This window comes from Mucor velutinosus, assembly GCF_035048745.1.
Source record: "Mucor velutinosus strain NIH1002 chromosome Unknown tig00001542, whole genome shotgun sequence".
Lineage (NCBI taxonomy): Eukaryota > Fungi > Mucoromycota > Mucoromycetes > Mucorales > Mucoraceae > Mucor > Mucor velutinosus.
Genome location: NW_027041924.1, coordinates 1,195,169 through 1,222,449, shown reverse-complemented (window position 1 = coordinate 1,222,449; position 27,281 = coordinate 1,195,169). Strand labels below are relative to the sequence as shown.

The following is a 27,281-nucleotide window of genomic DNA, read 5'->3' as shown; positions in this document are numbered from 1 at the left end:
CGGCTATGATCCGTATAAAAAGGGTACCAATTCGTTACAAAGAAGAATCGACATTTTGTTTATCAATTACTGGACAACATGCAACTTGCTCTCATTGCTGCTGCTCTCCTCGCAACTACTGGACACTATGTCCTCGCTGCTCCTGCTAATGCTACATTGACATCTGTCAATGCTACCATGACAACCCCCGATGCTCCCATGGCAACCATCATGAATGCTACTATGACAACTACCAATGCCACCATGACAGCTGGTATTGCTACTGTAACCACTACACCTACTGTTACCGATTCTTGGGCTGCTCAAATCTCTCCTGTTTTCTCCAACATGGCTATTTCTCCTGAGCCTCATTTCAACAATGGTACCATTGATACCAACTCTACTCTTTCCAGAGAAACATTGAACTTGACAAACTATCCAGAAGTCTGGAAAAGCCCTGACCCCAAGCACCCCGAGGTCCAAGCCATGATCGCCCGTCTCGATTGGGACCTCGTTCCAAATATCAAGAAGCGCAAGTCCAAGAAGGGTGATTTAGTGTTCAAAAAGTACGATGAAGACGCCGATCCTGATTGTTGGTGGTCAGCTAGCGGATGCACTGAACCCAAGCTTTCTTATTTGCCTCCTGATTTATATAATTGTCCTACGAAGGGTGATTGGGGTCTCACTTACGATGATGGACCATTCAACCTTCTTGATGAAGATGACGATGATGCCAAGACTGAAAACCCCTATGCAGAGCCTAGATTATACAACTTTTTAGCAAAGGAAGACTTGAAGGCTACCCTCTTCTATATTGGCTCCAATGTGATGACATACCCTGCTGCTGCTCGTCGTGCTCTCTCTGATGGCCATACTCTCTGCTCTCACACATGGTCACATCCTCCCATGACAACTCAAACGAACGAGCAAGTTGTTGCTGAGCTCTATTGGACTCTGAAGGCTATCAAGGAAGCTACTGGTGTTACAGTCAAGTGCTGGAGACCTCCTCAAGGTGATGTTGATGACCGTGTTCGTGCTATTGCTCATCAGATGGGTATGAGAACTGTGCTATGGAACCGTGATACCGTAAGTTGTATTATCAGTAGCTTACCACATTCATTTACTGATTTCTTGTCGTCTGTTATATAGAATGATTGGGACATGCCAGCTCCAGGTGGAGGAAAATTGCCTCCAGCAAAAGTAGACGGTTATTTCAGATCCTGGCTGGAGCAAGAGAAGGCTGGCAAGAATAAGGAAGGTGTCTTGGTGCTGGAGCATGAGCTGAATCATGCCACTGTAAACATGACTGAAGCATGGTTGCCAACTGTCAAAAAGACATTCAATGTTGTGTCTGCCATGACCTGTAACAATGTGTTACAACCTTACTGGGAAAATGTCACTTATCAGGCTATTCATTAATCTCTAACAACTATCATCTTACATCTCGATTAGACTTACCGTAATAATTTGTACATTTTACCAATAAACTGCAGCTCATTTACTTTTGTATGCCTGTTGTCGGTTCTCGCAATGTCAAATCAGTGATGGCATCAACGATATTTTAAGACATTTAGTGTTACAGAACAAGCCAGTGCGTTGTGTGCCTGAACTTGCTTATCCACTTTCCAACATGTCAGCCCATCCCTCAAATGAGTCTCAATATCTGAAGCTCAACTTTTTTACATGCGGTACATGCTCCTCCTCCTTAAAGGTAGACGAACTATTTTTAAGGAATAAGCTGTTTTTACAGGAAATCAAAAATACTCTATATGGAGTTTCATTTCAAGTTAATTTAGAATGTTTTACCATGTTTGTATATACATGAAAAGCTTTTGATTCGTTATCTGAGATCCCATCAAGGTGCTGTGTACAGAATTCACAAATGTTTGTGAACTTCATGTGTCGGCATAATCCGAGCAAGCCATCTATACAGGCAGAAATCGAGCCGAACCATGGTTTCATTGGCCAACTTGCCTTGCTGCAGAACGCAGGTTTATGTAATTTAAAATGCTTTCCAAACCAAGCCAAAAACATAAGGTAAAACGGTCTTTGATATTTTAGCTTACTTTTCTTCCCTTTCTTTCGCTTTTCCCTTTCTTCTATTATACTTTTTTACCTGCATTTCTTTTTCAGACTTTCAAGGAAATGGATGAGAGATACATGGCATCACTTCCCAAGTCTACAGCGGGCAAGAAGGGCAGCAAAAAGCATGCCAATCAAAGCGATCCTAGTAGCAATTCAACGGTACCTGACTTTATACAGAAATTGTTTCGGTTAGCATATAAAATTACTTCATATCAGGTGATGAAACTTATTTAGATCTATTCCCCTGTAGCATGCTAGAAAATCAAGCATTTAAAGATGTATTCTGTTGGGGTCCCTCAGGAACCAGCTTTCTAGTCAAGGATACCAACGAATTTTCAAAGTCGATTCTACCAAAGCATTTCAAACATTGTAATTTCGCTAGTTTTGTTCGGCAGCTAAACAAGTATGACTTTCACAAGATAAGAAGCAATACCGATGAGACTCAAAAGCTCTACGGGGATCAGGTAAGAAGAGCAATAACAACTTGATCTCCCTTGTATTAATGCACATGGTAGACTTGGGAGTTTGAACATTCGCATTTCAGACGAGACAGAAAAGATTTGCTGGAAGAAATCAAGAGAAAAACGCCTGGAAAGAAAAAGAAATTTGATAAGGAACAACAGTTACAACAAGATCAGTTACTCTCTCAAACACCCTCTCCTACGCTTCAATACAAAGCATCCAATGCATCGTCCATGTCCGAGATGGCAGCATTTCAGCAGCTGAATAAACTGACGAAAAGCCTTCAATCTCAAGTTGATCTGCTCAAACAATCGCAATCCGAATTGGAATCTACCTTGGAAAGCATGAGTGAAAAGGAAAAAATCATTATGACCGAGCTTTCGGGATTGCAGCAAAGCCTTTTAGCCAAAGATGAGCTGCTCAAGGATTGCCTCAAGCTGCAACAACAGGGAAACTCAAAGCAAGCAGGTAAGATCGGGTTAGAATTGCAAGAGAGCAACTTCATTCTCATTACAGAATCAAAATGTAGATGTTAAATTGGAAAATCCAGAAATACCCATTATTTCATCATCTGATGCCGTATCTACGGCAAATGCATCTTCTCAGGCTTGGGCTGAACAGCCATTGGAAAGCTTACTGACTGATATCTTTTTACCAACACCATCTCAGAGTTCAGTAGATACAGCTTCTGTTGCAGCAGCAGCAGCTCAATTAAATGGATCTAGTCTCATTGGCTCCTCTATCAAGACTTCAGACGGACTAACGTTTTTAGCACTTGGTAGACTTTCAAATAGTAAATCAGACCAGCAACAACAACAACAACAACAACAACAACAACAACAACAACAACATCATCATCATCATCATCATCATCATCATCATCATCATCAGCAGCAGCAGCAGCAGCAGCAGCAGCAGCAACAACAACAACAACAACAACAACACCACCACCATTTACAGCATCAGCATCCCCAACCACAGCCATATCCTCACCCACCACAGCAACAGCCACAACATCATGTGCTCTCTGAAACCCCCACTATTCTAGATAAAGGGAAAAAGAAGATGATGGCTAGTTGGACAACACCCCCACGTGTGCTACTCGTCGATGATGACTCTGTTTATCGAGATGTGAGTGGTCGCATGTTGAATATGGTGGGCTGCTCCATTGATCTAGCAAAAGATGGGTTGGAAGCTCTACAAAAGATGAGTGTAGAGAAGTATGATTTGATTCTCATGGTAGGATATGCTGGAAACATCTAGAAAAAGAGCAAATCATGACATTGACACTGTACATGTAGGATATTGTCATGCCCAAAATGGATGGTATTGCTACTACAAGAAATATCAGGCGGTATGACTCACTCACACCAATTGTTTCCATGACATCTAATTTCACACACAATGATATTATGGAGTACATCGGTATCGGCATGAATGACATTTTGCCAAAACCTTTTTCAAAGAATACGTTGTATGACATACTGGAGAAGCACTGTTCCCATCTCAAGATTATTCAGCAACAGCAACAGTTGCAACAACAACAACAACAACAACAACAGCAACATTCACAGACAGAGCAATTGATGATTCCCAGACTTTTAGATGATAACAATCTATATACCCCAGCGAGTGCAACATCAACCACCACATCTGCTACAACGACACCGACCACACCCAACACCACATCGCCTACTCAGCAACATCACACCAACAATTCAGATTACTGGCAGCCATTAGACAACAGCAATAGGAAATTGATATGGTCTTCATCTTCACCTGCATCTTCCTCTTCCTCTTCTTCTGTACATAGTCAGACTCCACATAACAAAAGACAAAAACTACATGAATTGTATGATAATTGAAATAAAATATTTATCTTTCTTTAACATCTTCTATGAACGATGGAATCGCCAAATTCTTCATATTCTTTTCGTGATACCCACAACTGATGGAATGTACCCAGGGAGGCCAAGATGGAGCCACCCAACCAGCTGCTACTTTTACGCTCAGTGGTATTACCAGCAGCATGAATCTTGATTTTGCTCTATTTCTTGGTGTTAGTAACTGTGCGAGTGTTTTCATAGCGTGCCACCACTTACTCCTGGTGCTTTCAATGGTAATTCGTGGTTCAGTCTCTCATTGAACCCCTTGAATAATGTATCTCCTCCAGTGACAACCACATTATTGAATAAAAGTGGGCGTAAGTCGATATCACAGTTGTTTATGCTGTTGTACACCATATCGTGCACCCCAATAAACTTGCTGTCCTTTTCTTGATCTACTTGCATGGCATCGTCTTTTTCTGTCGTCTCTTTTTCCTTGTCCTTGTCCTTGTCCTCAGAGGCTTCTCGATCCTCATGCTCTGTTTTCTCTTCAGTCTTTTTAGGAGCAGTACTATCGTATACATTGGGTTGGAAGAGCATTTCAGGAAGCTTGAATCTGTCCAGACCAAACGAATGACTGAATCCGTCAGGGAACTCGAACGTCTTTTTTGACCTTGAGGACAAGGCACTATCGTGAATGAATGAGTCAAATGTGGCATGAGCCCGAAAAGCTCCACTTACTCTTCCTCAAACCCTGTATCAGCTACTTGACATATGGTTTCCTTGAATTCGTTGAGCACTCTGTTGATCTGATACTCGTTAAAGCTGTCTGTAATGCCCTCTAGTGGACGAAGTTCAATGTCTGGCTGCTGATCCTTCTCTACTGCCTTCTTTTTGGCGATTTTGTAATGAGGTGTGATGGTGTAATTCAATTCAGCATCAAGTTGTTGCTTGATTTTGTCGACTATACTGTCACCAGCAAGAGGTTGATGTAAGATCCCCTTCTTCAACACAAATCCATCATACACTGGCACTGCGCTTGTAACTCCTCCTCCTGAATCAAGTACTAATGCCGTGGCTCTACCTACAGAGAATCTATTCAACGCATGTCAATGTAACTGTGGTTTGTAGTGTCTGTCGAGTCAACATACGCTGTCATGACGGCATCGGGTGTGAGGTAAAATGCTGGAAAATCAAACTTTTCAAATGCTAATTGCATTGTCTTTTGTCGGTTCTCTGGTGTATTCCAGGCAACTTCAGTGCATAGTAATGGATGATTGCGAGGATCAATTCGAAGCATTTGGTTAAACGTGGCATCCCAAATATGTTCCACAGCGTCCCAATCTTCCACTGTTCAATTCTAGCGCTCAGTGTGTGTTGCATCTCTTTCAAAGGTCCGTTATTTACCTAAGCCGTTACTCAACGGGCTCTTTATTTCCATGTTGCTTCTGAATGTGTTGATCTTGTTATCACCAATATAGTACTTTCTTGTGGTTTTAATACCAGTTTGTTGGGGTGCTGGTGCTGGTGGTTGCTCTGACGCTTCTGTCATGACAGTATCTTCAGCATTTGTTTGCTCAGTGGGTGCTTCCGCCACTTGCTCTTCCACATCTACATAGCCAAAGCTTGTAGGAAACATCACGCGAGGTGTATCTTCGCCTGCATAGCCTGCACGCGTCATGGTAGAACCCATGTCAAAAACAAGAGCATTTACTTCATCTATGCGTAATTGTGGTTAAAGCAGTGAGCTATCAAGTCGTCTTGTCATATTACCTCCTCCATAAGCAACCATGATATCGATTTTATAGTAAATTAATTGACTAGAGAGTCTTCAAAATGAAAGGAATCGAATGGTGGCCATTGATTCTCTTGAATAATGGTTTGATTCACAGTCGCCAAAGGACAGGTTGTGTGTGTTTAGGGTTAGAGACAAGATTGGCAATGATCCACCTCACATTACAAAAAGTAGTGTTGGAGCAAAAACTGCAAGCTTTATACAAATGACATGTATACAAGCTGTCATTTTTATTAATATAAACGTATTTTTTTAAACATGTATTTACAAGGAAAGAAGGGGAATAGATATATATTTTACTGGATCAGATAATTTAGACATCCACCTTGCGTTCCTCACCGATACTGCGAGCAGTACCAGCAGCCAACTCACTTTCCCATTCTAATTGCTTGTTGATGGCACCGAGATAAGCCTTGGCAGCAGCAGTAATGATGTCGACATCAGCAATGCTGGAGGCAAATGCAGCTTTAGCGACACGCTCATCTTGAGCAGCAGCGTTTCCATTGATGGCGTCGGTATCAGCCTTGACTTGAATCTCGGCCTTACCCAAAGCATCACTGCCCTCACCAACAGCGCTAATATCAAACTTGGTAAGACGGAAACGACGGCCCACACTACGTTGAATAGCCTCAAAGATAGCGTCAACAGGACCGTTGATACCTACAGCAGCATCACCAATTTCCTTTCCAGCCTTGACATCAAAGAGCTTGACACTAGCCATAGAAGTTGTGGCAGCACCGCCCACCACTTGAGTAGAGACAAGAGTATAGAAAGAGCTAGCAGCATGAGAACTGATTTGGTTACTGAGAATAGCAAGGATATCGGCATCATTGACATTCTTCTTCTTATCACAGAGAGCCTTGAAGTCATCAAAAGCAACTTGGAAATCGTCATCGGTAATATCACCAAAACCAAGGTCCTTGCATCGCTCGCGGAAGGCATTACGGCCAGAATGCTTTCCAAGAACAAGGTTGATGTCAGTAACACCCACAGTTTCGGGAGTGATAATCTCGTAAGTTTGACGGTTCTTGAGAACACCATCTTGATGAATACCAGATTCGTGAAGGAAAGCATTGCGGCCTACAATAGCCTTGTTGGGTTGAACCATCATACCAGATAAAGAAGACACCATTTGAGAAGTACGGTAGATCATGGTAGTGTTGATAGTGTGGTGCACAGGGAAGAAGTTGGGATGAGTGTGAATAGCCATCACCACTTCTTCCATGGCTGTGTTACCAGCACGCTCACCAATACCGTTAATTGTCACCTCTACTTGACGAGCACCATTGGAAATACCAGCAAGCGTGTTGGCAGTAGCTAAACCAAGGTCGTTGTGGCAATGAGTAGAGAAGATGGCCTTTTCAGAGCCGGGTGTGTTCTGGACGAGGTACTTGATCAAGTTACCATATTCTTCGGGCATGTTGTAACCGACAGTATCAGGGATGTTAAGAGTAGTGGCACCTGCTTCAATCACTTTACCGAGCACTTGACAGAGGAAATCAGGATCGGAACGGCCAGCATCTTCAGGAGAGAACTCAACATCGTCGACAAAGGAGCGAGCCAAGGTGACAGCAGCAACGGCACGCTTGATGCATTCGTCACGGTCAATCTTGAGCTTGTATTTGAGATGGAGATCAGATGTAGCAAGGAAAACGTGGATACGTTTACGAGGAGCAGATGCAATAGCTTCAGCACAACGCTTGATATCGCCAGGTGTGGAGCGAGCAAGACCACAAATTGTCTACAGCATAACAACGTCAATTGTCAATTGCCATCATCAGGAGTATATCAAACTTTTCTTACCATAGGATGACCAATCTTTTCTCTGCCTTCCATCATAGGGCCGACTTCATTCGCAATACGTTGTACTGCTTCAAAATCACCTACCGAAGCAATAGGGAAACCAGCTTCGAGGACATCGACACCAAGACGAGAGAGGGTCTTTGCAATCTCAATCTTTTCCTCTGTGTTTAAAGTGACACCAGGAGACTAATGATAGTTTAGCATTGATGGATTCGGGATTCCATTTGTATGCATTGTTACCTGTTCACCATCACGGAGAGTAGTATCAAAAATAATGAGCTTATCAGTAGACATGGTGTGTTGTAGTTTTTGGGGTTTTTTTTTTTTTATAAATGTAATAAAGAAAGAGAGAGAGAAAAAAAAAAGAAAAATGCAAAACACCAAAGTCTATTTTATACATCCATCAAATAAAAGTATAGGTTATGACCAATTTGGTACATTGGGCCAATCAAAGAAATTGATCTGCTTGGGCCATTATTACATGTAGCCAATCATATACAAAGTATCGCATAAGTCATACATGGTGGCACAAACACAGTTGACTTTGAGGAGCCTCTCTCTATCGTTCCCCACAGCTTTTTCGTTTGTAATAGCTGCTAGGCCATGAATTTCTCAGGCGGATAAAAGATGAGCATGTCAATGTGTAAATCAAAGGCTGACGCGTGGGCGCACCAGGCCGAGATGTATACTTTTACTGAATGCCATGTATGAGCTGATGTTATTCGAATTGCATTGTAACGTTCGCTCAAGTTTCATGACTCACTCGAATCAAAGGTTGACATTTTACCGCGGAAATTGGAAATATTACTCTAAAATGGGACCTAATCCATTTGAATGGACGTGAAATGTCTCTGTGCGATGATAAACATAAGGGAAAGCTATGATTTCTTTTGTATTTTGTGCTCTCTAAATGTTGCATGTAGGCAATAAAGCCTTCATGTGTGAGTCTGGGCAATGGTAGATCCGGAGATCGCTCAGATGGTTGCTCTTGGCAGGTATATGGATGAGATGTCTATATTCATGATTTGTAATGCAGGCCAGACCGATGCTATGTCGTCCCTGACTTATTTGATGCGCTTTGGCCGAATACGTTATGTTTCTCTACTTTGAAACAACTTCTCAATCAGAATGAGTGTATAAATTAATATGACTTAATCAGAAATGCATTTGGGCCAGCCAGCAGCAGCGCCGCCCACCGCTGCCGCTGCCGCTGCCGCTGCCGCTGCCGCCAACATTCATTCAAACTCAATTATTTTTTTCTCTTCAAGATTGGACAGATTTTGTCTTTCTTCGACTTCTTTAATCTATTTTATGATATTCGATTATATAAACTGTAATGATCATTCTACGCTTCCTAATACATCCTTGGAGTACTTTTCAAGGCGCTTCCAATGGTACCAAGTAAACTTGATGGCTTGAATGAACTTACTGAGCAATTTTAGAAAATGTGAAATGAGGTTTTTGGCCAAAATGTCGAAATTTTGCATATGAAGGTCTCATAAAAGCGGCTTCAGAAGTTGCTTTGGGTCGAGAGAGGCATTTTGATTCACTATGTACCATAGTAACAGTCTTCATTTTCAAGGTAAAAAATGCGATCGTTTGATTTTCGATGAAAACCATGAGGGGTACCTCATTGTTTGGAGGTGATTTTCAGCCATGTTTTTCAGGTCTCAAAAAATTTGAGCAAAGGCGTCAGTAAGTGAATGCTGGACGAGAGCAATTATTTGATGCTATTCTGGTTGTCTAAAACAGCTTCTGACGCGAGAAAACACGGGTCAAAGGCATCCAAATTTCCCTATGTTCTGTATATTTTTGAATAGTAAGAGGTTGTGCAAGTGTACTATCTGCTCGCACGTGAACTGTTTTCATTAATACAGACGTGTAGTATCCTACAAGAGCCAAATCTACAGTTACAGATCAATAAATATAGGCTTTCATGTAGATGTTTCTTGCTAAGCTCGAGAAACAGCGCGTTGAATTCATCAGTCTCACATGAGGATAATTCAGTTGTACTGGGATCATGGTAAACGATTATTGTGATCTGTATTTCGGTGTTCCTATCGGTTTCATCTTTGTGTAAATGCATGAAAGCATAAATTTCACTGGCAACACCAAGCTAAAGCGCATAATATATATACAAATGCTGTGACATAAAATATCAGCCAACTGTGTGAGCCAAGGAGAGTGCACTTTGCAACAATTTTTGTAAGCCATATAGTTCCATCATGCTTACATCGCCATGAGCAAACCATCATATTTTCTACTCGATAGCAGCCATCATCCGTCATTGGCTAAACGGTTTAAGCTTGTTGTGGTACCTTCCTCTCTTTAGTGTTCGTATAAATACCACAATCAATATTTGCGTAAACGTGTTCCTCCTCTTCTCCTTTTCTTTTCGTTTTTTTTTTGTATCTGCATCCAACGTACTAGTTTACACATGACTAACTCAGGCTATCAAGCTTTCCCTGTACTAAATCAGCAATTCATTGTGGATAAAAAGTTTCAGTTTATTCGTGAAATGGGACAAGGTGCATACGGTGTCGTATGGTAAAGTATACAAGTAAACAGAACAAAAAAAAATGGAATATCAGAAGCTTACAGGACGGCACAGTGCTGCCAAAGACACAGATTCAGATGAACAGGTGGCCATCAAAAAGGTAATAGACAACCGTATGGTATCTGATGTATACGCGCTTACATTTGTGATTCCATAACAGGTGTGCCGTATATTCGAAAAGACCATTCTTGCGAAAAGAGCTTTGCGTGAAGTCAAGTTGCTAAAGTTTTTCAATGGACATGAAAATGTAAGGCGATGATGGGCCGTGGATAAAAGAGGAAAGGTCTGATTGACGAGATACATCTTCTTAGATCACTTCGGTTCTTGACATGGATATCGTTAATTTGCAAGACTTTAATGAAATGTACGTATAGGCTGACCAGTGTGCGAGCGATTGTCAGTGCTCATTGCCTATCCATTGTGTAGTTATCTCGTGCAAGAACTCATGGAAGCTGATCTTCACCAGATTATTCGCTCCGGTCAACCGTTGACGGATGCTCATTTCCAATACTTTGTCTATCAAATCTGTAGAGGACTAAAGTACATTCACAGTGCCAATGTAAGCACACAGAGACTATTTGGCAGCATTAGATTTCATGTGTACTAATACATAGTCTTTGGTTTCAAGGTTTTGCACAGAGATCTCAAGCCAGGTAAGTTACGAATAAACGGCATAACACAGATCACGTATTGGTATTTATCATGTGATAATTTATAAACAGGCAACCTCCTTGTCAACGCTGATTGTGAATTAAAGGTAATACCACACAGGCTGTACAGTGTGTATGTGATTCGTATATTAAATCAAGACAATCATAGATTTGTGATTTCGGCCTGGCTCGTGGTTATTCTGAGAACGATGAACACAATGTTGGTTTCATGACTGAATATGTAAGTTTATCTGATGCTTGATTGTGGACATGGTGTAACGTTGTTTGTTTGAAAGGTTGCAACAAGATGGTATCGATCACCCGAGATCATGTTGAGTTTCCAAAACTACACTAAAGCCAGTGAGTTTCTCTTGAAAGACAACTTGTTTAGTTAGTAACATTGTCTGCTTGTAGTCGACATGTGGTCTGTAGGATGCATTTTTGCTGAAATGCTTGGTGGAAGACCGCTTTTCAAGGGAAGAGATTGTGAGTTTTGAGAGCATTGCATCTGCTTAGCTGTTACTCATTTCTGTAATAGATGTGGATCAGCTGAATCAAATTTTGGGTATCCTTGGTACACCTGATGAAGAGACCCTATGCCGTGTAGGGAGCGAAAGAGTAAGTTGTCAAGATGGCAATGCTAAAGGAGTTTAAATTGACGAATGTCCTCTTCAGGCACAAGTTTATATTCGCAGTTTACCTCGCATGCCGAAAATTCCATTTGAGAATTTGTATCCTAGAGGTATGAAATGCGGAAACGCCGCATCAAAACCAAGCCATTGATGTCAACTATTATATAGCGAATCCCATGGCAATCGATCTATTGAACAAACTATTGGAATTTGATCCATCTAAACGCATTGATGTGGATGAAGCATTAGCACATCCATACCTTAGTGCCTATCACGATGAAGACGACGAGGTAACATGAAAACATTCAACAAGACGACAAAGCTAAGCCGAGTTTTTTTTTTTTTTTTTATAGCCCACACATAGCTCTACTTTTGATTTTTCATTTGAGGTGGTGGATTCAATCGATGAGATGCGTCGCATGATTGCACAAGAAGTCATGTCTTTCAAAGCCAACAAGGAGAGCTCTGATCCACGCTATGCTGGTAACAGTGGCACAAACTTGAAGCGTCGTGAAAGTATGTCTGCTCAGGATCGTGAAACATTGGCAGCAGCACAAGCTAGAGCCACGCTCGAACCTTCAGCAGCTGCTGATTCTGGGCTAGCTGTTGCTGAAACTGCCGTGAATCCACCCACTACTCATCCTATGGAAGTCGATGATTTGGAAAGAGAACTAAGTGGAGCTATCTAATATAGCGATATCTATCAACCATTATATACCTCTTTTTTTCAATTTTAAGCTTACTCAATCAATAAAAGGAGGCCTAGTCGCGGCCTCGTATGTAGGTCATGCTTTTATAACATTTCCTAAGACGCACAAAGTTGAAGATGGGTTTGATCTGACTATGCAGTGCTGCTTATTGCCAGATAGCATTTACCAAGTGTGATGTCCATCAAGCCGATGGATCAAGTGATTGCATTCATAGTAAATGGCATGCCGCGTGCTTTTGATATGTGCCAGAAGCACAATTCTTGCCACGCCAAAGATGGATTGCTGCTGATAGAGTAAACAAAAAGTAAAGATATGCTCATACATACACTGAGATCAGCTAATCAACTTGATCAGTAATCTACAAAAAAAAAATTGCGGCAATAAAATGTTGCGAGACACAATTGCATTCTATTGTAAACTTGTAGGTGTGACCAATTTAAGAACAGAACAAGCTTTCATCCAAACATTAACATAAAAGGTGATTATTCTTCAAGCAGTGGTTTCATTGAGCTATAAAAGGTGATATTTGTCAAGACCTACCCTACTATGTTCAATAATGTTGATTTGGTGCCTGAAAAAAGCTGCGAGATCTCTTGAAAAAAAAAAAAGAGGCATGCACTATTCAATCATCATGAAATGTGCCTCGTGTAAATGTTCAGGCAAGCACAATACATGGACCTTGTCAATATCTAATAGCCAACATCAAGTACTGTGCTTACGGAATCAAGTACCATACTCTGTAACAAGGTATCATACGAAATCTGAGCTGTGGTAGAATGATATACACAATACATTGCCTATACGGTATTCCGCTATATGTCCAATCTCAGAGATGGTAATGCTATCCTCATCAATGCCTAGAAGGCTCCAAGAAAACAATACACAAGAGAACCTTTTCAAATGACGAGTTAGACAGGAAAGTCATGGAGCTGCTCAAGATTCAAGTTTATCAAGCATACCAGCACAAATGGGAGGAGTTCCTGAAAAACCCAGGGTCGTCCAATACCGTTGAAGACTTTAAGAAATCTCTTTCCACTAAGTCATTGCCCAACAAGATGGTGTCCAATGTGCATGTAGTGATGGAAAAGGAGCTGGGAGACATACAACCAGGTTGGACTCATAACGTAATTGCCCGATTACGACAGGCGAAGCAACTCTCCACTACGAAATACATTAAATCGTTCTGCGAAGAGTTGAAGAAGAAGCTAGAGACGGCACAAGCTGCAGAGCCAAAGACTGGTGGATCAAGTGCTGGTAAATCAAGTGCTGGTAAATCAAGTGCTGGTAAATCAAGTGCTGGTAAATCAAATGGTGGTGGATCAAGTGGTGGTAAATCTAAGAACGATGAACCTGAAGTTGATGATGACAAACCCACTGGGTCAGAGGCAGGTGGTGCTGGAGCTGATGGTGCTGGAGCTGGTGAGGCAACTGGTGGAGCGATGGTTGATCCAACCATAGAGCTTCGAAGTGTATCTCATTCTCTGAAGGCCATAATTCATCCTCGTTTTGATCACGGAGTCTTTCTTGGAGTGATTACAAAGTTCCAAGCTAATTGCCACTCATGCATTCGCGGCTTGTCGAAGGCTGTTGACATACTGGTCGATTTGGTCTTGGCTGGTCAACATGCGACACAGAAAAAGATGTCTTTCTTTGACATCAAAGCTGTTGATTTATTTGATTGTGGTTTGAGCAAGAGCGTCAATCCCATTGCAATTATTGACGACATCAGTGCCAGTGTTTAGGAATTATTCGTTTCTAGTGGCTTCTCTCACTCTTTTTGAGTCGATCAATCGGTTTCAAATGCTGCAAGATTATTCTGACACTGCAACCTCTCTTGGAAAACGAAGAAACATTCGTCAAGTATGAAATGACAGCCAACAAGAGTCGATAATGCTGCCCTCTCCAATAGGCGAAAGAAGAGGAAGAAGTCGTCAGTCAAGAAGCTACAGAAAGGAAGGGCAACTGGACGAATCCGCTTGAAGAAACTTCACCAACATTTGGTAGCCAGTGAAGCCAGATCTGCTGCAACCATGTCCACCTTCAACAAGCCAAAGATGGTTTCCTTCATAGGAAACTGGCGTCGCAATACTCAGTACCTCCGTGGCCACAGCACTCGATATATGAAGCCGTACATGTCAACGCTGTCCACAAGAAGCACAGTCAGATTGGTGGACGAATACAATTCTACAAGAATTTGCTGCTCATGTTTCAAGGCGACACAGAAACAACTGGTGCGTGGTGAGGAGAATAGAATGAAGAGGAACCTCGGTGCCGTTACATGCTTTAACCCTGAGTGTCCAAAAAGGCTGGCTAAAACAAACTACCATGAATCGTGATGAGCAAGGAGCGAGTAACATTGCCCTCATTGGTTTTTCGGCACTGGTCTCACTTGACAACAAGGTGTTGCCTCCTTTCAGTCGAGCTCAAAATCCTGATAAGTAAGTTGGCCTTTTCACTGGGATCTATCAGAAGATTTTTTGACCTCTTACTTTTTTTATAGGTACGTCTTATCCCCCCCCCCCCTCTTTTTCATATGTCTTTGCACGCCAGACTGGCAATGTGAGGACACCCGCTTAGTCGGTGAATTATTGCAATAACACCAATTGTAACCTGACATCATAGACTCATCATGCAGAGATTGATTTTCTATCAAGGAAACCTTATTTAGGAACTATAACACTACATTGTTTTTTTTTTTTTTTCCTTTCTTCTTCTTTCTATCCACTTATTTTCAAGATAAAAAAGCAACTACTGATGGTTCAATACCTTATACCCAAATTACTCTATATTTGTTTGTATGGCGTATTAGGTTCAGCCATCCCTTATCTATCGCTGTTTTATGCAGACAGCTTGCACCTGCCATCAAAGCAAATTGGTATCATTCTAGCAATTGCGCCGTTCATTCAAAGCGTAGCGTGTCCATTTTGGACACTGCAAGTGGACAAGCGGCCTCAATGGCATGGCGCTTTGATGGCCATCTTGATGCTGGTTGGTGGTTTCAGTGTGATAGCGCTGATGTTTATACCCGTGCTGATACCTCAAAATGCAACATCCGCTATCTTATCCATCACGATTGCGCTTGCAGTGAGCTTTGCGTTCTTTGGCCAGCCTGTTACTGTGCTGGTAGACAGTGCTGTATTGAAGATATTGGGAGAGAATGGAATTTACTATGGTAAGGGCGGGTCAGCAAGGATGAGGGGTACACAATCTAAACTGCGTCAAAATGGATAGGTGATCAGCGATTATGGGGATCGATATCAAATGGCGTTTGTATACTCATGGTTGGCTTTTTTATTGGCCAATTTGGCATCAACTGTGCGTTTTACATATTTGGAGCTAGTGTAATGGGATTCATCGCCATTGCACTTTGTACAAGTGTGATTCCGTCAGCGCAAGAGGGCAGTTTAACCAACGTGGCAGACGGGGAGCGGGAACCACTTTTGATTTCACAAGGAAATAACAAACCAACCAAGGGATTTTACACAACAGATCCAAATACTGACATGATGCTCGACCTGGATGTGCCTTCATCTAATATGCGACGTCTCAGTAGCACCACCAGTAGCCACGCGAATACACTGCTTCTAGATGGCGAACACAGCCTACTAAACTTACAACGCACCGTCACCTCTCTGGCCGCTCGGGATGTCTATGACGAGTCTAGCCTGCTGCTGGATCAAATAGATAGCTTACCGCCCTTGGGTCTTGCATTGTCGCATATACCCACCGTAGATACCTCATTAGCGGTATTTGCCAACATCATGGACGAAGAAGAGAGACATGAACTGAGCGTAAGTCTCAAGAGCACGATATTCGGATCAGTCAAAGTTTGGACATTCTTGTTGATGACGCTGCTATTTGGCGTATTCTACTCGATGGTTGCACAGTTCTTGTTCCTATTTTTAAAGCAAGACTTGAATCTAAGTTCATCCATCATAGGATGGACAGGTCCACTTGGAGGAGTTACAGAAGTCTCAACCTTCTATGTGTCACGGCTGGTAAGTACTGTTGTATGTGTGTGTGTGTGTGTGTGTGTGTGTGTGTGTGTGTGTGTGTGTTCTGTGTTTCTTATTAAATGGTGCAATCTATGTATGTAGTTGCTGAAAAAGTATGATATTCGTAGTTTGGTCACTTGCTCACATTTGACCATCATACTGAGAAATGTAATCTACAAGACATTGGTTCCAGGTCAGCAAAGCACGGTTTGGATAGCACTTTCCTTGCAGCTATTGAACGGTATGTAACATCACATCTTGAGTGATACCCACCACACAACTCACATCTTGTTTGTTGTTGCTGGCTATTAAGGTTTTTCGTATGCAATGATTTGGTCAACATGTGTGTCAGAGGTTGATCAAATGTTTCCAGTGAACCAAAGAGCTGTTGCTCAGGGCATCTTGGCTGCCTTGTTTTCAGGCCTTGGATTTGGTTTGGGCTGTATTCTAGGTGGTTTTGCATATGACAATTACGGGTCTCAAACGTTGTTTAACGTCTCCATCGCTGTAGCCATTGCTAGTTTGGTTGTTTTCTGGTGTGGAAGGCTGAAAAAATCATAATGCACGTTACTTGGCCCTTTGGCGCATCATTGATATTCCCTCTCCCGTTTCTTTTGTTTATATCTCCTTCACTCCTGTATACGGTTGTTACCTACTCCCCTAAATACAATTGACAGATGAAATAAGCTAATCAAGATTCTGCGAGATGATGGAATTTCAAGAGCCTTCTCTTTCATATTGTTTGTTATATGCTTGAAAATGTGGGTTGATCTTTTAATCGTCTTCTTTATTGGATAATTACCCACACATTGGCATTTTGTGCCACATATCATAGAGAAAAGCTTAATTTAGAGAAGCCGGGCTCTAATCTCCTATTTGTGCATATCTGGATAACCGACATTTGCCTTCCTCACTAAGGTTTTGTTTGTTTGGCATCTTCAGATTGTCAAATTTGCGCTAGTATTGGATCACGCTAGAGGGGAGGGGACAGGGAAATCGCTGATCTGTGCTTTATTTCATTATATTATCATGGATGGTTCTAGCAGCATCCCCCCCCCCAGAACGATGTGTCTATATTCACTCTTAAACAAAAAGTCAAGAGACGGATACCACAAGATGGATAAACAATGCATTTGGCAAGGCAGCACCGAGAAATAGCTGATACAGTTGATGTTCTTAGCTTCATTGTACATTATATGAGGCATATTTTATCTGAAGACCAGATCTGGTCTTGTTCCCTCTTGCAACAAACGCATTGTTGGATACAGTATGAATTTTGTTATTGGTTAGTTTAGCTACCGGGGCCTTGCTTTTTAGGCTTTTAGTCATTGAGCAAGAAGATGATTTGAGAAGAATGTAACGACACAAAGAATCTTTCGTGTAACAGAATCTGGAAAACATGGTGATTCAGATTACCTCTTCTAGATTTCCCCTCCTCTGCGCTTTTATAGGCTGCTTCTTTCTCTTCTATATATGACCTTTCTCCGTTTCTGTAATTTTTGTAAGCAATTGTCAGCATTTTCCTAGTTGATCTCGCATAGCAATTTGAGCTGCCAGGAAAATAGATGTTTGATTCTTTACTTTTTCTTAATTTTTCTTATAAAGAAGATCTAGAATAGATGATTGAGTAGCAGTAATAATAGACGCATCACCACGCACCCACAATAGCTACTTTCTAAACATGTTTCTTGTATGACATTTTATGCAGCGTTTACATGGCCTTTTCTTGAATCTACTTTTAATGAGCTTAGGGTAAAAAGAAATTGGCTATCAAGATGTAATTTGTACTTCCAAAAGAGACTCTACACATAAAAAAAACAGACCTCCTTATTTTGGCATTTTACTTTCCTTATGACCAGCAGCAATGCACGTTCCTAATATAGCAGTGGTTTTCCCCAATCTTGATATGATTTTGACGCATATCCTCACTCAAATGATTTCGCACTGTACTACCAGTCGTTTTTCTATTTCACTATAAATATCCAACATATATTCTAGCTTCTATATTCTTTATTCTTCTTTTTGCTTCTAGTCTACTGATATGAATCCTGTAAATCAGCCGTACCAACCACTGTCGCCTCACAGCGTATCCTATAGTGATAACGCCTTTGTCTCTCGATCCTCTACCTGTTCCTCTTCCTCGGCGTCGTCTTCTTTGGCTACTCCCGAGCCTGAATTTGATGACCAAAAGACAAAGAATAACATTATCCAACATTTGGTCTCTCAGCCGCCACCAAAGCCGAAGAAGCAGTATCAATGCCCCAAATGCTTAAAAAGCTTCACTCGTCCAAGTGCTCTTCAAACACATTCTTACACTCATACGGCTGAAAAGCCTTTCCAATGTCGAAGGTAAGTTACACATTTACATCTGCGTTGTGTGTCAAAGATTAACACATGTATTAGTCCCAACTGCGGTCGCTCATTCTCTGTTGTGTCCAATCTAAGACGCCATTTCAAGGTACATCAAAAAGCTGCTGCTGGAGACAAGTTGTCGGCTGAAGATCGACTTCGTTGTGTTCGCAATCTAATGGAAAGAAGTAGCAGGATACTCGCAAACAAAAAGCAGATCTTGCCTTACAGCAATGCTGCATCTCATCTTTATGCAGCACACCATGAACCCAGAAGGACATCCTACCCAATACTGCCCTTACCGCCACAGCAACCACAACCACAGCACCAGTATCAGCATTATCCTATTTTGCCTGATTTGAGCATAAACAACGATAAGTTCATGATGCAAGGTCCTCATCAAAACATGGTTTTGCCCCCAGAGTATCCTGCAAATGCTACATCTAACTCCAAGATACCAATATACTGGGTCAATCAATTTGGTGCTCCCACGCCATGTACTCCATTTGCAGATAGCGGTACATCTCCTAACGGTTCAAATACTCAAAATTGAAGAAACGGCAAGCAGATGACAAAAATAAGAAATCCACTCGTTTGATTCTATATCCATCATACACACACGCATACGCAAGCACACACACATTACATCTATCTTTTTGTATATACCATGACACTTATTCTTAGCTCTTGCTTTATAAGCACTATTCTATTACAAAATTATGCTCATTTTTTTTTCCGCATGCACACGTATTTTTTTTTTTTTTTCCATATATCGCCTACTATAAGTTACTCAACTCTAATAAAAGTTTCTCTTCCTCATGTTAGTAATCATTGACACTAGCCGTAAACAAAAAAAAACGTTGTGTTTAAGCTCTTTACGATAGCTCCTGTACTAGAGAAAGTATGCTCTTCTTCGTCATGAACTAGCATCCGTATCAATTAGGTGAATGTCTATATACAAGGAGGATGATACTTTAGCTACAAGGCGTCCTATCTCCTTGATCTTTTTGAGATGGTCGAGCTCTGTTTTGTTGTGCTGATCAATCGCCTCACCAATCTGGGGAACTGCAGTTTATATATATTGGTATAAGCAGAAGCTTTTTCGGGCTAGACAACTTGATTTCAGTACGGAATAAGCTTTTTCGTTTGTGGCACATTTGATAGGAGCTGCTGTGCCTAATTGCAATGAAAAAATATTTTATACCATTCTTGTCAAATATCATTTGAACATGTATGGTTTCAAATGCAAGAGTCCAATTGTCCCAACGGTATACTAAGGTCACAATCCTTAACATTGGTTTAGACAAAATGGTAATTTTAGCCAGCTTGGTCACCCTACATGTCTTCCGAAGCGCAAGTTGTTGCACAGCATTTTGACAAAAGCAATAGAATGTGTATTTGTGTACATTTCACGGAACATTCTATTTTCCATTTATCCTCTCTGGGAATACTCAAAGCAAAAAAGATATCTTTATTTTTATGTCTGTTTTCTGGCATTCTTTGTTAAGTGTGCATTTTCACCATCATCCAAACTATTGTACATCATACAAACGTGAGTCATTCTAGTACTGCGAATCTTTTGAAAACAATAACTTACTCTTCTTCATCGTCGTCTTCGTCATCTTGATCTACATGTAATAACGCACTCTGTTCACCTCCCTTGCCTCCTTTGGGGTTGTGATAGCCACTGCCAGTATTCTTTTTCGTGCTCAAATCAGACAACTCGACGTTTTTAGTGATGGGTTGATGATCGCGTTCATCCTCCTCATCTGTGAGCTCTCCGCCCAATTCAAAAATGGCTGCATCATCGTCGATTTCATGATGGTTTGCATTTGCTCCACCCAATCCGTTAGGATTACTGCGTCCTCCTTGATGTGCTTCTTGATCTTCGGCTCGTCTCAATCGCTCTTCCAAATCCAGGGCTTCCTCTTCATCTTGACTGATTTGCATCAAACCATAGCGAGCATTGTTACTAGTAGGTCTCCATAAAATGACAATAACCAAAAACACGATAAAGTACAAGACATTCAGCAAGCCGTCCAGCATGACCCAACGGTATTTCCAGTTGTTGGCAGCCCAATCAATGGCCATACGACCAGAGAATGCAAACATGTTGATGATAAAGATGGCAATCACGGCGAGCACAGAGAACAATAAGAGGCGATAAAGACGCTTGTACATGATCACCTTGACATGCTGTTTGCGTAATTCCAAATCATGGATAGTGCCTGTGATAGAATTGAGTGTCCAAACGTAGAAAGTGGTCATTGTAATGGAGAGAGGGAAAATCACCAGCAAGATCAAAAGACCTGCTGTTTCTGGTGACAAAAGCATAGTGCCTAGTGTGTAGATGACACCGAAAAAGAAGTGAGTGCAAGCGAGGATGATGCATTTCTTCATCATGGATCCAAGACTAGGCCTATAACGTGCGAATTAGTACAGGTACTCTGGTGTTGTATATACAAAATACATTACTTGACCACACTGTAGCCCATACACACAATCAGCAGCATGAAAAAGGACATACTAGAAAATAGACCATTTAGCTCGTCCATCCATGTCTCCCAGCGTACTTTCTGATTTACCTTGTTCTACCTGCATTTAATAATGCAACAAGTGCTAAAAGACCATAAGCTATACAAAAGATGAGAGTCTTATATTACGAAACGCACAAGCAATGCTTACAGGTCTTTCCAGTTTGGTTATACGCTTCCCAGAAACCAAAATTGAATGCCATTTCGACAATAAGATAGAAAATGGCTGCTGACAAAAAGTGCTAGATGGATCGTCTCTGAGCATCTCTCTCAAAAGGCCATGTACACGAATGTTTACTTACTTGAACAGGCAAAATATCATCCCAGTTACGATAGCTTTGAATAAACCAAAAGATACCCACAGCTAAATAGACACAAGCGAAGGTTCCATACAACTAGACAACGTCTGAGTAAACTCTAGTATTACCTATAAACATCCAACTTACCAAAAGCTTGGGATAATCAACAGCTGGTAATTCGCCATAAGGGAATTTCCATTCAACCCAAGCCTCAAACCAAGTGCCATTATCGTTTCCTGCAGGAACCAAAGCCACACAGTAGTAGCCAGTGTAATCCACTTTATACAAAGCCATTTCAGTTTGATTTCCTGTCATAGTAAAAGTAGATGTCAAGATGCTGGAGCTGTTCTGTTTATCAGATGGAAGGTTGGTGATGAATTGTCCAATGTCTGAGGACGAGCAAAGTTTGTGAGAAACAGCTAATTGATCGCAAACGTATACAGTCTAATGACAGTTATCAGTACACTAGGTCAGTGCGATAAGAAAGGCATTACCTCTCCACTCTTTTCATCGTAAGCTCCAAGATGCTCGAAATCCTGCCATTCGTATACAAGCAATGAAACGTTGCCACGAGACTCTTTTCCAAGAGACACTGTATCCAAAGATTAACGTTGGCTTTACGACGATGGGCTCTGCTAAATGAAAACTTGCCTTGGATAAATGGTTGGGATCCACCAGGAATAGATTCTTTGCTCCACACACCTGAGCAAGAGGTTGCTGAATAGTCATCGCTGGTCTAGCATAAATGCATTAATCTCGCATTGTTTTTTTGGGTCTTGAGAAGTCTGTAGTATAGTTACCAAGCGAATTTCCTCGGCATGCAATGTACTAATAAACGTTGCCAAGATACAAAAAAGAAGAAAACCCACTTTCCATGTCTTTATGTTTGCCATGGCTGTTTAATATATATATATATAAATGTATGAACAAAACTCGGGTCTACAGATGGCTGTTGCTGTTGTTATTCTTGTTGTAGTAGTAGTTTATAGTAGTAATGCTACTCTTTTATCAAACAAATGGTATATAGTCTACTCGTTGAAGATTTCACAGTGAAATGACTCGGATGTATTAGATATAAACCAAATAACTATGGTACAAAAGAAAGAAGAGAGAGTAGTGAGAAAAAGGTTTGTTTCGCGACGCATCTTGAATTTATATGTACATAAAGCGTAGTTTGTTTCTTGTCATTGTTAGAGTGGGTCGGTTGTCGGCGCCAAGAGAATTACTCACTAACATTTGATATCTCACACAGGGGTTCAAAGTAAAATCAATTTGCATTCGAGCAAATTACCATATAAAGAGCACTAGATACAGACTATATTGCGTCTGAAATGTCCAGCGCGCACTACAACTGCCATGACCTCACTACTAAGCTGCGTATCATTGTGCTATGATACAGCGATACACCAGTGCCACTCAACCTCATATTTCCAGCTGAATGTTTGGACGTAACAGCATGCGCTGAGTCTAGATGAATGAATACAATGTCTTTCTGCCATTGCATCATAACAAAAACGCGCCTCTTGACAGGCAAAATGTACAAAACACAGCCTAGTTTGACAGCTTTTAAGCCTTCATATCTTGACATGTAGACCTTTCTGAGCCACCGGAATGACGCTAAACAACTGTACTCGAGTAGGAGTAACTTCCTGGCACCTTTGCTCAACTTTCTGGGAACCCAAAAAACATGGCCAAAAATTGACCCAAAAAGCATGAGGCACCCCTCATGGTTTTCATCGAAAATTAAACGATCGCGGTTTTTGCCTTGAAAAATAAAGACTTTCACTATGGTACATTGTGAATCAAAATGTCTCTCTCGACCCAAAGCAACTTCTGACGCCGCTTTTATGAGACCTTCATATGCAAAATTTCGACATCTTGTCCAAAAACCTCATTTCACATTTTCTGAGATTGCTCAATAGGTGCATTCAAACCATCAAGTTTACTTGGTACCATTGGAAGCGCCTTGAAAAGTACTCCAAGGATGTATTAGAAAGTCGGGGCTGATCATTGCAATTTACATGGTCGAATAGCGCGAAACAGCTTAAAGAAGTCGAAAAACAACAAAATCTGGCCAATGTTGAGAAGAAAAATAGCTGAATTCGAATGTTTTGACGACGACGGCGGCGGACGGCGCTGCTACTGACTGGCCCAAAACCTTTCTGATGATGACAATAATGATTGCGATACTGATTAAATGGGGATCATGGAATTGAAAGAACAGTTGCTTAGCCCAAATACTTTGTTTTATGAGTAGTTTTCCCTGTAAAGGCGTCTTTTGCAATGACAATATTTTAAAAAAAATCGCTGCAGATCTTACACAAGTCCTGTATTTATGCATGGTCAGCTTTATGTCGCCATCTCATCAAGAACAGCATCAGCGAATGCGACAATTCTACTACCAAAAAAAAATGTAGTACGAACGAAGAATGCAGTATAAAAATGCTGCATAAAACTTGATCTCTCTTTGACATTGTTTCAATAATAGCTTCCGTTGATACCAGTGTATAAGCAAAGGGAGTAGGAATATCTCCCCCTCCTGACTCAGATATAGCCTTTTTTTTTAACTATCAATTGGTTGTTTAAAATCTACTTTTATGCCATATTGTTATTATCTCTGATTTGAAATGTCTTTGGCAGAGCCCACAAAGCGACACCATCATCGAGCGCAGCGAGATTGATCGGCTAGTACTTCATATACTCTAAAGACGTGTCATCATGGTCATTCAAAGGGATAGAGCATTAGAACCTTTAGAGCGTTCAGAACACTGAGCACCGGACAAGGCCTAACCTTTGTTCGCATTTGAAAACATGCTCATGAGATCCTGAGTAGAGAAGAAGAAAAAACGACAAGCCTGAAATCATATCAACAAGGATGCTCACATTCAACTCAACCCTCAAATGAGACTGGAGCTAATTGTTGGTGGACATGGACGCACTCAGAATCTACCAACTGTCAACAAGATTGCAGTCGTCATTCCCTATGGATATTATGATACAAGTTGCAAAAATATGCCCATCACACACCGAGATAACTTTTTAGCCAGCAGCAATAGTCCCTTTAACATGAATCAATGAAACGCAAACTCCCTGCTTGCCATTGAAGCGCTGTAAACCATGATTAGGAAGTTGCAATTACATGTATTTTCATGGTGAGCCAGGCTGAATAGCGTTATCAGGTATGAAAACACCCAACAAAAGCAAAAAAAAAAAAAAAAGTATTCAAGCTAAGCGATACTTCCTTCAGATTCATGAATCCCATTTGCCCAACATCCCAATCATCATAGTTATTGTCAGAAAGGTATTTTGGTCAGCCAGCAGTGCGAGAATAGATTAAAACTCAGCTATTTTTCTTCTCAACATTGGCCAGATTTTGTTGTTTTTCGACTTCTTTAAACTGTTTTGCGTTATTCGACTATGTAAACTGCAATGATCAGCCCCTACTTTCTAATACATCCTTGGAGTACTTTTCAAGGCGCTTCCAATGGTACCAAGTAAACTTGATGGTTTGAATGCACCTATTGAGCAATCTCAGAAAATGTGAAATGAGGTTTTTGGACAAGATGTCGAAATTTTGCATATGAAGGTCTCATAAAAGCGGCGTCAGAAGTTGCTTTGGGTCGAGAGAGACATTTTGATTCACAATGTACCATAGTGAAAGTCTTTATTTTTCAAGGCAAAAACCGCGATCGTTTAATTTTCGATGAAAACCATGAGGGGTGCCTCATGCTTTTTGGGTCAATTTTTGGCCATGTTTTTTGGGTTCCCAGAAAGTTGAGCAAAGGTGCCAGGAAGTTACTCCTACTCGAGTACAGTTGTTTAGCGTCATTCCGGTGGCTCAGAAAGGTCTACATGTCAAGATATGAAGGCTTAAAAGCTGTCAAACTTGGTTATGTTTTTGCTTTATAGCTATTATTTACACGGCATGAATCACACCTCTGGTAGCTGTACTCTTCTGGAAGGGCAATTCTGCAGCCTGTGCAATTGCTAGTTCGAATAGAAGGAATATATATTTTGGTAGAGCTCATTCATGCGGATTTTGATGCTTTATGTTGTTGGTAAGCTTGTTAATAATGAGAATGAGAACCCAAAATTGCTGTTTGAACACTATGGTCTTACACCTTTGCTTCCCTACGGTAAAACGCTCGTTAAGATCACTGTTACCTAGTATTGAATTGGATGTTTAGATACTATGGTTTTGCACCTTCGCTTTGCTAGGGTAAGAACCTTATATAAATCAATGCTAACAAATGTTTGATTAGATGCTTGATTGACATTGTCTTTCACCTTCGCTTTGCTACGGTAGAGTTCTCTTATAAGTTAATGTTTTTGTTGCAATATATATATAATGATGACGTGCCTCTGCTATCATCTCACTTAGGATAACTAGCGGCATATGGCATTGATTTCATACATTCACCAATGACTCTTGAGACGTCAGTGAACATTGGCAGTTTACTCGCGCTAAAGACAATCAATTATGGTCGTTATAGCGTCCATATTCAAACGACATATTGGAAAGCAATGTTGCTATAGTATGGTGCCTCTTTAAGAGATCTGCCTTACACATGGCAGCGCTCATATTAGTGTATGTGAGTGGAGTCTTAATGCTGCACACAACAGGCACCGAAGCACTCCGGTTCAATATACAATTTACTCGCGGCAGTCCGGTAATTTTTTTTTTTTTTTCATGGAAGGCTTGCTTTTTGAGAAAGAGCATTTTGTGATTGACACAATCAACAAAGCTTGAAGAACCTCCTCTTTTTATCAATATGTCAGACCGGTACGTTAGATTAAGATTTTGAGATAGATGCCTACAATCAGCATGTTGGATGAGAGAGAGAGAAACAGAGATGAAGTAGGAAGCATGATGAGCAACGCTGAGATGACTATACGATGGATGGATTAGACATGATGGATGGAAAAAAAAAGAGATGAAATGTGTGCCTTTTTTCTACACCTGAAAGTAAAAGGTCGTAGGCAACAGCAACAACATACCTCGCAGGTACTATTTGGTCCTGTAGAGTAAACCACATGTCAACATAGCAGTATGAGTCAGCATGGGATATTAAACATTTGACCATTGTAACCTCTCCTCTTTCTCTCTTTCTTGCCCGACTCTTTTGTGGTGTATTGCTTTCGGGATGCATATGAGTCCAATGTACTAACATAATCCTGTATATATAGTCTTTACAGTAAGGGCCGTGTTTTGGGTTTCGAGCGTGCTAAGCGTACCCAAAACCCCAATGTCTCCTTGATCCAAGTTGAGGGTGTCCAAACCACCAAGGATGCTCAATTCTACCTCGGTAAGCGTGTTGCCTATGTCTACCGTGCTCAACGTGAGATCAATGGTTCCAAGATTCGTGTTATCTGGGGTCGTATTGCCCGTACTCACGGTACTAACGGTGTTGTCAAGGCTCGTTTCAGAAAGAACTTGCCTCCCAAGGTTTTCGGTGCTTCCGTTCGTGTTGTAAGTGTTTATCTGAGATGGGGATTTACGGCCTTGAAACTAATCTTTTTTTATAACAGATGCTTTATCCTTCCAACATCTAAATTGTGTAATCTTTAAAACCATAATAAACCAAATCATTTTGAAAATATCCAT

General features: G+C 41.1%; 11 protein-coding genes across 11 annotated transcripts; 8 read left to right on the top strand and 3 right to left on the bottom strand.

Moving 5' to 3' along the window:
• Window positions 1-78: 78 nt before the first annotated feature.
• ATC70_005084 (uncharacterized protein) lies at window positions 79-1,398 on the top strand (the record flags this gene model as incomplete). The annotated part of the gene is made up of 2 exons (XM_064824382.1): window positions 79-1,065; window positions 1,129-1,398. The coding sequence occupies 2 exons, from the start codon at window positions 79-81 to the stop codon at window positions 1,396-1,398; spliced, it is 1,257 nt and encodes a 418-aa protein (XP_064677318.1).
• Window positions 1,399-2,124: 726 nt separating this feature from the next.
• Window positions 2,125-4,391, top strand: ATC70_005083 (uncharacterized protein; the record flags this gene model as incomplete). The annotated part of the gene is made up of 5 exons (XM_064824381.1): window positions 2,125-2,252; window positions 2,315-2,528; window positions 2,580-2,994; window positions 3,056-3,765; window positions 3,828-4,391. The coding sequence occupies 5 exons, from the start codon at window positions 2,125-2,127 to the stop codon at window positions 4,389-4,391; spliced, it is 2,031 nt and encodes a 676-aa protein (XP_064677317.1).
• A 20-nt stretch (window positions 4,392-4,411) lies between these two features.
• Window positions 4,412-6,144, bottom strand: ATC70_005082 (uncharacterized protein; the record flags this gene model as incomplete). Its single annotated transcript, XM_064824380.1, has 6 exons — window positions 4,412-4,573; window positions 4,629-5,040; window positions 5,094-5,447; window positions 5,504-5,702; window positions 5,760-6,071; window positions 6,126-6,144. The coding sequence occupies 6 exons, from the start codon at window positions 6,142-6,144 to the stop codon at window positions 4,412-4,414; spliced, it is 1,458 nt and encodes a 485-aa protein (XP_064677316.1).
• Window positions 6,145-6,460: 316 nt separating this feature from the next.
• ATC70_005081 (uncharacterized protein) lies at window positions 6,461-8,244 on the bottom strand (the record flags this gene model as incomplete). The annotated part of the gene is made up of 3 exons (XM_064824379.1): window positions 6,461-7,888; window positions 7,951-8,136; window positions 8,191-8,244. The coding sequence occupies 3 exons, from the start codon at window positions 8,242-8,244 to the stop codon at window positions 6,461-6,463; spliced, it is 1,668 nt and encodes a 555-aa protein (XP_064677315.1).
• Window positions 8,245-10,387: 2,143 nt separating this feature from the next.
• Window positions 10,388-12,478, top strand: ATC70_005080 (uncharacterized protein; the record flags this gene model as incomplete). Its single annotated transcript, XM_064824378.1, has 14 exons — window positions 10,388-10,497; window positions 10,562-10,607; window positions 10,668-10,754; window positions 10,819-10,871; window positions 10,934-11,066; window positions 11,136-11,160; window positions 11,230-11,264; window positions 11,327-11,398; window positions 11,454-11,517; window positions 11,572-11,643; window positions 11,696-11,775; window positions 11,833-11,899; window positions 11,958-12,079; window positions 12,143-12,478. The coding sequence occupies 14 exons, from the start codon at window positions 10,388-10,390 to the stop codon at window positions 12,476-12,478; spliced, it is 1,302 nt and encodes a 433-aa protein (XP_064677314.1).
• Window positions 12,479-13,422: 944 nt separating this feature from the next.
• On the top strand, window positions 13,423-14,241 carry ATC70_005079 (uncharacterized protein; the record flags this gene model as incomplete). The annotated part of the gene is made up of 1 exon (XM_064824377.1): window positions 13,423-14,241. The coding sequence occupies one exon, from the start codon at window positions 13,423-13,425 to the stop codon at window positions 14,239-14,241; it is 819 nt and encodes a 272-aa protein (XP_064677313.1).
• A 288-nt stretch (window positions 14,242-14,529) lies between these two features.
• ATC70_005078 (uncharacterized protein) lies at window positions 14,530-14,941 on the top strand (the record flags this gene model as incomplete). Its single annotated transcript, XM_064824376.1, has 2 exons — window positions 14,530-14,737; window positions 14,805-14,941. 2 exons carry the CDS (start codon window positions 14,530-14,532, stop codon window positions 14,939-14,941), a joined length of 345 nt encoding a protein of 114 aa, XP_064677312.1.
• Window positions 14,942-15,253: 312 nt separating this feature from the next.
• On the top strand, window positions 15,254-17,055 carry ATC70_005077 (uncharacterized protein; the record flags this gene model as incomplete). The annotated part of the gene is made up of 4 exons (XM_064824375.1): window positions 15,254-15,671; window positions 15,731-16,497; window positions 16,597-16,735; window positions 16,808-17,055. 4 exons carry the CDS (start codon window positions 15,254-15,256, stop codon window positions 17,053-17,055), a joined length of 1,572 nt encoding a protein of 523 aa, XP_064677311.1.
• Window positions 17,056-18,535: 1,480 nt separating this feature from the next.
• ATC70_005076 (uncharacterized protein) lies at window positions 18,536-19,396 on the top strand (the record flags this gene model as incomplete). Its single annotated transcript, XM_064824374.1, has 2 exons — window positions 18,536-18,843; window positions 18,898-19,396. 2 exons carry the CDS (start codon window positions 18,536-18,538, stop codon window positions 19,394-19,396), a joined length of 807 nt encoding a protein of 268 aa, XP_064677310.1.
• A 924-nt stretch (window positions 19,397-20,320) lies between these two features.
• Window positions 20,321-22,569, bottom strand: ATC70_005075 (uncharacterized protein; the record flags this gene model as incomplete). Its single annotated transcript, XM_064824373.1, has 10 exons — window positions 20,321-20,375; window positions 20,441-21,262; window positions 21,319-21,369; window positions 21,429-21,477; window positions 21,529-21,619; window positions 21,680-21,772; window positions 21,824-22,120; window positions 22,171-22,268; window positions 22,328-22,412; window positions 22,477-22,569. 10 exons carry the CDS (start codon window positions 22,567-22,569, stop codon window positions 20,321-20,323), a joined length of 1,734 nt encoding a protein of 577 aa, XP_064677309.1.
• A 3,879-nt stretch (window positions 22,570-26,448) lies between these two features.
• On the top strand, window positions 26,449-27,229 carry ATC70_005074 (uncharacterized protein; the record flags this gene model as incomplete). The annotated part of the gene is made up of 3 exons (XM_064824372.1): window positions 26,449-26,459; window positions 26,864-27,146; window positions 27,206-27,229. The coding sequence occupies 3 exons, from the start codon at window positions 26,449-26,451 to the stop codon at window positions 27,227-27,229; spliced, it is 318 nt and encodes a 105-aa protein (XP_064677308.1).
• Window positions 27,230-27,281: the final 52 nt, after the last annotated feature.